This window comes from Drosophila montana, unplaced genomic scaffold, assembly GCF_035044405.1.
Source record: "Drosophila montana isolate Dmon_TW-CO22-7 unplaced genomic scaffold, ASM3504440v1 contig_2666_1, whole genome shotgun sequence".
Taxonomy (NCBI): domain Eukaryota; kingdom Metazoa; phylum Arthropoda; class Insecta; order Diptera; family Drosophilidae; genus Drosophila; species Drosophila montana.
Genome location: NW_026997533.1, coordinates 105,305 through 115,351, shown reverse-complemented (window position 1 = coordinate 115,351; position 10,047 = coordinate 105,305). Strand labels below are relative to the sequence as shown.

Sequence of the window (10,047 nt, the reverse complement as noted above, 5' to 3'; positions counted from 1 at the left end):
ACTTTTCGATTTATGCATTAATCTGAAATCGATTTTTATCGATATAAGGAGGGCGCAGATAGCGAAAGAAAAGATTAATAGCCACTTTGCTGAAAATATGTTACATTTACAAGGTTCACATTCTGCGATTCTATTGGCAAGTGCCATTTGTCGGTAACATGTGAATGGTATAACATCGATACGAAATTCGATAAATCATCGCCAATCACACGAATTACTCGGGGCGAATACCAACATCTTTGGCAAATTTGAATCTTATGGGATATGGCAGCATATTTCACATTCGCAAAAAATGTAAGAAATGTTGACCGTGGAATTAGACTATAAGTCATGATTGAAGAATATCTATTTCGAGTTTCAAGTCTCTCATTTGGTGTCTTTCTTATCTATAAATCTTCAGATATGCAAAAGAAACATGTGCTACGAATAGGATTATTTTGGGCGCAAGAAGTGAGTGGAACTATCTAACAAATAAATAAATTAAAGAAATAAATTCATTTGATATACGAGACTATGTTTCCGTATTCTCTGGATCATCTGGTCATCTGGACAAAATCGCTTAGACATCGATTAATCGATACTTTTCAGCTAAAATATATCGTTTTCATAGAAAACGGATTCAGTTTGTGGCTCTCATGTCTTCCTTTACCCATCAAACCAAACCTTTGCCACTTCATTTTAACTTTTCACACCACATTTAATTGACACAGCGTATAACAGTTTTTACAAGCAGTTCTAAAGATAAGATTCTACAGAATAAAAGTCTGTTCTTGAGCTATAAATTCTATGATTAATTAATTCTATGGTAGCTTTATAATATAGAACTTTGATTATACAACCTTATGTTAGTTAAGTAAAACCAAAAAAAAAAAAAAAACAGTTTCACTAGAACAGAACTTGGGATGGATTTTTTCAATAGTGTTATACTATATCATATAGTACAGTAATCCAGCCGAAATGGATTTTAAAGCCAGCTGCTGGTATGGGTAGGACTTGGACCAAGTTCCATGGGGACAGCTCGGCCGAGAGTCGAGTTCGGATGGACCACAACAATAAATATGCATGGGCACACAAGGCTAAGTATATCTATAGATGGGTTGTCTTCGAGTTTTAACAGCCCATTTTGATGAGCGCATCGGCGGCGGCTCGACCCATTTCGTGCTCGCTGGAACCGGGTGGTTCGAGCTGTAAAATGTGGGCGCTCTCCTTGAGCAGCTTGACGACCTCCTTGATGCGCTTCTGGAACTCCTGGCGCGACATCTGGCCGGTCTGCATGCCCAGCTGGGCGAGCACCATAATCGGGGCATGCAGCTCGTACATGATGAGCCCTGCGAGTGAAGAGTTAAACGAATTGTAGTGCTAGAAATTTGCAGTTGAGTCCAGAACTCACCACGCAGACGGGTTAGACCCGGCTCCAGTAGATCGATGACAGCCAGAAATTCGCGACAGTAGCGCTCCTTGCGCTCTATATCCTCTGGCGACAACTCCGGCAGCAGATAGCCCTCGATCCGGCCATAGGTCTGGCACAGCGAGTACTTGGCAGACAGCAGCAGGTAGTGATTCGGACGCAGCACCTCGCGGTACCTACAAGTAAGCCAACCAGGTCCGATCAAGTTTTGTTCGAAGTTCAGACAACCCTTTGACTGCCCCTTTGACTCCCTTAAGCTTAAGAGCAAATGTATGTGCAACGATTTATCTTTCAATCTTTTTAAAATGTTCAAGCTACTTTTCGACCACATAATCAAAGATGGCTGCGTGTTAAACATTTGCTAACCCATCTACCAAATTTATTGGTTCTATCCTCGATAGATCCTGAGTTCAATAAGCACTCTATAAGAACAGATCTAAGAGTCTGCAGCTAAGCCTTTGAGCTAGATCAAGAAGCACTCTGTGGGAATAGATGGTAGAACAGACATCTGCGCACGGCAATGCAAAGGAAGAATCAGATTGTTACTGAGAATGTTTTTTTAACATTAGATAACTCAGAGAATTTTTAAAACTGGATAATCAAATTTGGTATACAATTAATTAAGAGTATTTTCTAGTTATATTCCAAATTTCTTTACAATCAGATTGTAATTAAATAACTTGCAGGGGAAATAATAATAGTTTCAATGAAGACTTTCACATGACTTTTTAATATCAGATAACTTGGAGAATCAATGAAAAGAGATTCTGAAATTTGGAATATAAACGTTAGAGAGTATCATCCAAGTATATTCCAAATTTCCCTATGATCAGAAAGTGAATAAAGGAGAAGAGTTTCAAGGATTATGAAATTTGGTATACAATTAATTAAGAGTATTTTCTAGTAACATACCAAATTTCCTTATTATCAGATTGTTAGTTAAGAACTTACAGAGGAAATATATTTCCTAATACCAGATAACTCAGAGAATCAATGAAAAGAGATTCTGAAATTCGGAATATAAACGTTAGAGAGTATCATCCAAGTATATTCCAAATTTCCCTATGATCAGAGTGTGAATAAAGGAGAAGAGTTTAAATGAACTTACAGGGGTAATAATAGTTCAGTGAAGACTTTCACATGAATTTTTAATATCAAATAACTCAGAGAATTAAAGAGAAGAGTTTCTGAAATTTGGAATATAAGCAATAGAGAGTATCTTCCGGCTATATTCAAAATTTCTTTATGATCAGAGTGCGAATGATTATACTTTTGGATGATATTGAATATCTCACCGTACGAGAAAGTTCTCCAGTGCGGGAATGTCGTGCACATCGATGGACTCCAGATCGTCATTGATGCGGTCCAAGAGACGCTCCAGCTGGACAGCGCCGAGGCGATGAGCGCAGCGATCGCAGCTGAAAGAGAGCGTGGATTAGGCAAGGTTTGCACGGAAGGATCGGGATCGGGAACGGGATCTACTCACGCCCAGTCGGCGCTCTGGTCCAGCGGGGAGGTGGCTCGCATGCTGCCCAGCTGGCAGGATTTGCAGACGAGGGCGCTGCAGTCGCTGCCCAGCTCACGGGGATCGGCGCAGCGCTGGCACTGGCACCAGAACAGCTTTCCGCCCTGGATGAAGCTGCGCCGCTTCAATGTGCCCTGCAGCGTGTACGCATAGCTGAGCGTGAGGGGCTCCTGGTCGCGTACGACGCGCGATGTGCGCAACAGAATGGCATAGCTGGCGGGATCATCCGTGTGCGCCGTGTTGGGGCTGCAGTCGTGGGCGAGCAGGAACGCGCTCGGATACAGAGTGCGCGCCTTGGCGCCGCGCTGCCCAATCTCGAAGCAGTTCACGTCCAAGATGCCGCAGATCTCGTGCAGCTCCGCCGCCTCCACATCCAGCTGCCAGTCGTCGCGCAGCCGCCGCACCACCTTCTGCTCGTAGTGCTGCCAGAGAGTCGGGTTCTCGCGCCGCGCCGCCGTGTGCGACTCCATGCGCCGGATCTGCGCATAGAGATCCGGCGCCAGGTGGCGCAGCAGCGCGATCCGCACGATCAGCACCAGCTCGTACAGATCCCGCACCTGGTCGGGCGTGGCGCTCTCCCCCAGCAGCTCGGCGGCCAGCCAGCGTCGCTTCCCATAAATGCCACACTCCTCCTCCGTGTGGCCATGGCGTCGCTGCTGCAGGCCGCGGCAGCTAGCGCCGCACAGCGGCCAGCCGCAGCCGGGACAGCGATATTGTTGCACCGTCAGCTGGACGGGGCGATAGCAGCCGAGGCAGACGGGCTCACAGCTGACGCAGGGCCCGATGGCCAGCGGCTGCTCGGTGATGAGCAGCTCGCCCGCCGCCAGCTGACGATTCGCCACCAAATAGCGTCCAAACAGTTCCGAGTGCGCCACGCGAAACGCCGGCACCGACTCCGACTCCAGCTCCGACTCCTTCGCCTGGACGCGAGCCTGTGCCTGTGCCTTGGCCTGAGCCTTGGCCTGTTGTTTGTGCTGGCGCCTCTGCAAAAGTGCGCTCATTAGTGGCCACATTCCCTGCTAATTGTATTCTAATTGCTCTGCCATGTTCCGGTTCGACTCATTAATCACAACGGGCCCCCGATGGCCCAATCTGCAGCCAAGGGAATGGCAGTCGTGGTGGAGGGGGGGGGGGGGGGGGGTGTAGTCGCTGCCTGTCAACAGCTGGCAATTAAAAGACACTCAACGCCAAATGCCTCAACGGGGGCAGCGCGTGCCCGCCTCAACAGGTGAACAACTGGCCACGTTGCCAGTTTTCAGTTAACAATTTAAATGCCAGACTAACCGCCGCCCCACAACCAACAGCTGCCCACCTGCCCACCTGCCCACCTGCCCAGCTGCCCAGCTGCCCAGCTGCTGCACATAGATTCACTTGCAAGCTGAGAGTTTGACTACGTTTGGATATTAAGTGATATTAACTGCGTGTAGAATATCTGCTCGCTGAAATATAGCAAATATTGTTATACCCTGCAAATGGTGAGCGAGAGTATCATGATTTTGTGCAAGTGTATGCAACTGGCAGACGACGAGCTGACTCGTTCCGAGTTAAAGACTACATATTTAATATATTATATATATACTCTATATACATAAACAGTTAAGCACTTTAATCGATATCTGCTTCCATTTGAAAATTATCGATAAATATCGATTTTGAGACATGCCTTTTATACCCATGCAGAGGCTACTTTAATCTTCTCTCGCATAGAAGGCGCCATCTTCGACCCCATAGAGTATATATATTCTTGATCAGTATCAACAGCCGATATAGTCGATATAGACATGCCCGTCTGTCCCTCTGTCCGTCCGTCCGTCCGTCCGGCCTTAAGTCTGTCCGTCTCTCCGTTCGTTAGTCTGTCTGTTTCTATGCGAACTAGTCTCCCAGTTTCGTCATGAAACTATGCAGAAGTCCCTCTTTCTGTTGCACGCAGTACATATGTCGAAACCAGATGGATCGGACCTTTATATCATATAGCTGCCATAGGAACGATCTATCAAAAAGTAGGTTCTTGTATGAACAAATTTTTTATTTATCAAGATATCTTGACCAAACTCGACATTTTTTAGTTTTACTATGCTCCTCATATATATGCGAAATCCTATCAACATCAAGACACTATATGATATAGCTGCCATAGGAACAATCGGACGAAAATTAAGTTGTTCTATGGAATACTTTTTTGTTTTTCAAGATATCTTAACCAAACTTGGCATTTATTAGTTTTAAGATACGCCCCATATATATGCAAAATCCTATCAACATCGAACGACTATATCATATAGCTGTCATAGGAACGATCGGTCGAAAAGTAGATACTTGTATGCAAAACTTTTTGTTTTTCAAGATATCTTAACCATACTCGGCATTAAATATTTTCTCTGTGCTGCTTAGATACGAGAAAAGCATTATGAAAAGGTTCGGTCCGCAAGGGTATTAAATATTCGGCGTGCCGAAGCTCTTCTTTATCGTTTAAGCATAACTCGGGGATTATAAGAGCTAGGGACGCCAAACTTGGTGTGCAAGTGCGCTAACAGTATACACAGCTAATGGATATTTCACTTTTTGGATATATCACCTCGTTCCCACTCATTTTTAAAGGTAGCGCCTTGGAAAATTTCATAAAAATAGGACCATGAATACTCAAGTTACTCCAGAAAGTTTTCACCGTAAAATGGAGCTGGGCAAGGCCGAAGCACAGCCATAAGACAGCTCATCGCTGGGTGCAGGGTAGCTGCTAGTCGAGCACTCCCGACCGCAGCTTTCTTAGTTGATTTATTTATTTTTTAAATCTTTTTTCTTTATAGTTAACTATAAAGAGAACTTGTGTTTATTTTGATAAATGTAATCAGAACCGCAAATGCCTCGATATAGATAGAAAAAAAAGAACTTAAATTATCCGCGCAATTGTGTTGCGGGAATTCTTGCGACTTGTGGCATGTGGCATGTGGCATGTGGCATGGACATGGAGTCGGTTTGTGGCTGGGCAGGGCAGGCGGGGGGGGCGACATTTCGCTGGGAATATTTGGTTGTATTTGGCGTTTATTTATAGGTCGCGCCGCAGCGAGCTGCCGTGGCCTAAAAATAGGCGCGGAACACGCAACGCAGACCAGGCCCGTTGCCTACCCCCTACTCCCCCTCCCCCTCCCCCTCCACCTACCACTCTCCTTGCCCCGCTGCTGTCACCCGGCGGCGCACAGTGGTGCCCACGCGGCGGGTCAACGTCGGAATTCCAGAACATGTGGTGCGGTTTGTTTTGGTTTTTCAATTGCTTTTTTTTTTTCCCCCTTTTTGGTTTAGGAATTTTCATGCGTTTCAATTAGCGGCGAGAAAATGCGAAAACACGAATATTTGCTTTTCGGTTTTGTTGCCTTTTATTATTATTTAGCTATAAATCTAAGATTTGCCTGCGGCCTTCGAAAAATAACTCATTTCTTTTTATTATGATAACCAGCAAACAGAACCTGAGCATGAAAATCAAATTCAAATAACAACGAGAAAGAAGTGCTATCTTCGGCACACCGAAGATTTAATACCCTTGCAGACCCAACCTTTTCAAAATGCTCATAGTGCTTTGCCCGTATCTAAGAAGCACAGGGAAAATAGTTAATGCCGAGTATGGTTAAGATATCTTGAAAAACAAAACAGGTTTCCATACAACAACTTAATTTTCGACCGATCGTTCCTATGGCAGCTATATGATATAGTTGCCCGATGTGAATAAGATTTTGCATAAGTGGAGGGAGCATAGTAAAACTAATAAATGCCGAGTTTGGTCAAGATATCTTGAAAAACAAAAAAATTCCATACAACAGCATAATTTTCGACTGATCGTTCCTATGGCAGCTATATGATATAGTTGTCCGATCTTAATAGAATTTTGCATATATATGGGGACCGTAGTAAAACTAATAAATACCGAGTTTGGTTAAGATATCTTGAAACATAAAAATTTTCTATACAAAAACTTAATTTTCGACCGATCTTTCCTATGGCAGCTATATGATATAGTGGTCCGATCTTAATAGGATTTTGCATATATATGGGGAGCCTAGTAAAACTAATAAATACCGAGTTTGGTCAAGATATCTTGAAAAACATAAAAATTTTCCATACAAAAACTTAATTTTCGACCGATCGTTCCTATGGCAGCTATATGATATAGTTGCCCGATCTTAATAGGATTTTGCATATATATGGGGAGCGTAGTAAAACTAATAAATACAAAGTTTAGTCAAGATAACTTTATAAACAAAAATGTTTTTCATACAAGAACCTACTTTTCGACCGATCGTTCCTATGGCAGCTATATGATATAGTGGTCCGATCCAGCTGGTTTTGACATATGAGCTGCGTGCAACAGAAAGAGGGAATTCTGCAAAGTTTCATAAAGATAGCTTTAAAACTGAGAGACTAGTTCGCATAGAAACAGACAGACGGACAGACGGACAGACGGACAGACGGACATGGCTATATCAACTCGGCTGTTGATACTGATCAAGAATATATATACTTTATGGGGTCGGAGATGTCTCCTTCTATGCGTTACACATTTCACGACAAAATTATAATACCCTCTGCAAGGGTATAAAAAAAAAACAACTAAAAGTGAGACCGTGTCCGACTGCGAGATACCCCGATGTTGTGAATCCGTCTATCTAGCTCTTCAAATATTCGAGTTGTGCTAAAGATTAAGTGCCCAAAATCGATATTTATCGATATAATGAGGGAGAAGCCCTCGAATGGGGGAGGAGATAACGAGAATGTTTTCTCCTTTGTGGGGAATCTGTGCTCACAAAATATACGATTTATGCTTTTCACTGAGCACGCAAAATCGATATTTATCGATATAATTAGGGAGGAGATATAAAAAATCCTTTTTTGCATTTGTTGGAAATCGCAGAAACTGACCAAAAAGTGAACCATCGTTAATCTGTGTATCTAGCGCTTGAAATCTTCAAGTTGTACTTCAAATTATGCAAAATCGATATTTATCGATAATGCAAAATTTATATTTATCGATATAAAGGGGCAGGAGATATCGATTGAGGGAGAAGATATCATATATCTTTTCCCATTTGTGGGCAATCGGAGAAACTGACCAACAAGTGAACTATTGTGAATCCGTATATCTAGCTCTTCGAATATCCTAGTTGTGCTAAAGATTAAGTGCTCAAAATCGATATTTATCGATATAAAGGGGCAAGAGATATCGAAAATCTTTTTGCATTTGTTGGGAATCGCAGAAACTGACCAAAAAGTGAACTATTATTAATCTGTGTATCTAGCTCTTTAAATCTTCGACTTATGCTTCAAATTGGTCGCTCAATATCGATATTTATCGATATAAAGAGGCATTAGATATCGAAAATCTTTTTCCATTTGTTGGGAATCAGAGAACCTGAACAAAAACTGAACTATTATTAATCTGTGCACCTAAAATCCACGAGTTATGCTTCAAATTGGGCACTCAAAATCGATATTGATCGATACAAAGAGGCAGAAGATATCGAAAATCAATATGATGAAGACTTTCTGCATACGATATACGACAAAATACATTTCAAATCCCAAATATTTAGTCTCCCCAAGTTCGATGCGTTCACACGGACGGACGGGCGGATGTTTATGGCCTGAACGCATCAGCTTGTCGTTCGGATCAAGAATATATATATATACATATGTATATATATGTATATTTATGTATGCGCATTTCATTTTGCATTTCATGACAAAACTATAATCACATCGACAGGGGCATCAAATGACATTATTTCGCGTTTTGTTTGGCTTTTCATTTGGCTTTTCATTTGAGTCGGGCTATTAAAATGTTTACACACACTCGCACACACTCGCACAGTCATTTAATATGCATATTTATTTTGTGGTAAATTAATTTTTAATTATGCTGCCAGCACAAGCCCCCCAACCCCCTCCCCCTCCCCCTCCCCCTCCACCCATATAGCCAAATATCCCTGCCCCGCTGCCCCCTCATATTCCCTGGCAAACTATGTTTACATGTTTTTTTGCGGGCATTTTCTTCTGCTTTTCCGTGTTTTTTTTGTTTTTTTGTTGTTGTTGTTTGTATGAAGGCGCCCGATTAACGATTAAATTGATTTTAATTGATAATTTTTACGCGCTCAGCATGGATGTCCGCCCGACTTGTGTGCGGCAGAGGGGGAAGGGGGGCGGGCGGGGTTTTCGGGCGCGTTTAATCGCTGTGTTTAACAGCTCGACATTTAATAATGCTACGAAACGATTACAGCAATAAAACACAATAACAACAACAACGACAACAACAGAAACAACAACAAAAACAAGAACAACAATTTTGGACACGTTGTTCGAGCCGCGGCGCACAAATTGCAACTGTCGAGCTGACGTCTCCGTCTCCGGCATTTGGCACAGTTTCAACTGGGCCCGTGCGACGGCACCACAATTTTACACACACACACACACACACTGACACACACACACACACACACACACACACTGACACACAGCAGGCACACAGATGTTAGCTTAAAAATCAAAATTATATTTATAAATTTTATGATATTGAAAACACTTTTTTGGCCGCAACCAGAGACAACTTGTAGATCTCTCCCCTCTCTTCCCGCTCTCCCCTCTTTTCCCTGCCTTACCCATCCACCACGCCCCTTACAATGCCATTGCCAAAGACTAGAGGGGCTTGCATTAGGGCATACTCTATAAAGTTGTCAATATGTGAGTGCATTCATGTTTCATGTGGCACACAGTGGTAGGCAAAAGTCTACGTAAGCGCGGGTATAGCAACAAGTCGGAACTGGGAATGTATTGGATGTATAGAAAATGTGAAATACTTTCAAACTGTGTACTTTATACGGGCCCCCACAAATAAAATATTCTATTTGAAACTGGAAATGTGTTGCCTGAAATAATCTATTTGGAACTGGGAATGGGTAGGATGTATTGCGAAAGTGATATATTCATAGTGTCTCTAGCTCTTATAATCCTCGAGCTATGCTTGAGAAGTGAATATAGTGAAAATGGGTGGAGTTAGTTAATATGTTTAAGTGACAGTAGAATGCATGTCTATATTGCGGAAGATCGGGCAATCAATCCCTCAATCAGTCAG

The 10,047-nt window shown here is 42.8% G+C and overlaps 1 protein-coding gene across 2 annotated transcripts; it reads right to left on the bottom strand.

Moving 5' to 3' along the window:
* Positions 1–676: 676 nt before the first annotated feature.
* Positions 677–9,090, bottom strand: SmydA-4 (SET and MYND domain containing, arthropod-specific, member 4). 2 transcript variants are annotated; one of them, XM_064683635.1, is made up of 5 exons: positions 8,949–9,090; positions 2,895–3,916; positions 2,704–2,826; positions 1,391–1,584; positions 677–1,328 (listed from the first exon to the last, which is right to left on the bottom strand). In XM_064683635.1, exons 1-5 carry the CDS (start codon positions 8,964–8,966, stop codon positions 1,111–1,113), a joined length of 1,575 nt encoding a protein of 524 aa, XP_064539705.1. In that variant the 5' UTR covers positions 8,967–9,090; the 3' UTR covers positions 677–1,110. The 2 variants fall into 2 exon arrangements, with proteins under 2 accessions (XP_064539705.1, XP_064539704.1); XM_064683634.1 differs by lacking the exon at positions 8,949–9,090 and having other exon boundaries at positions 2,895–4,030.
* Positions 9,091–10,047: the final 957 nt, after the last annotated feature.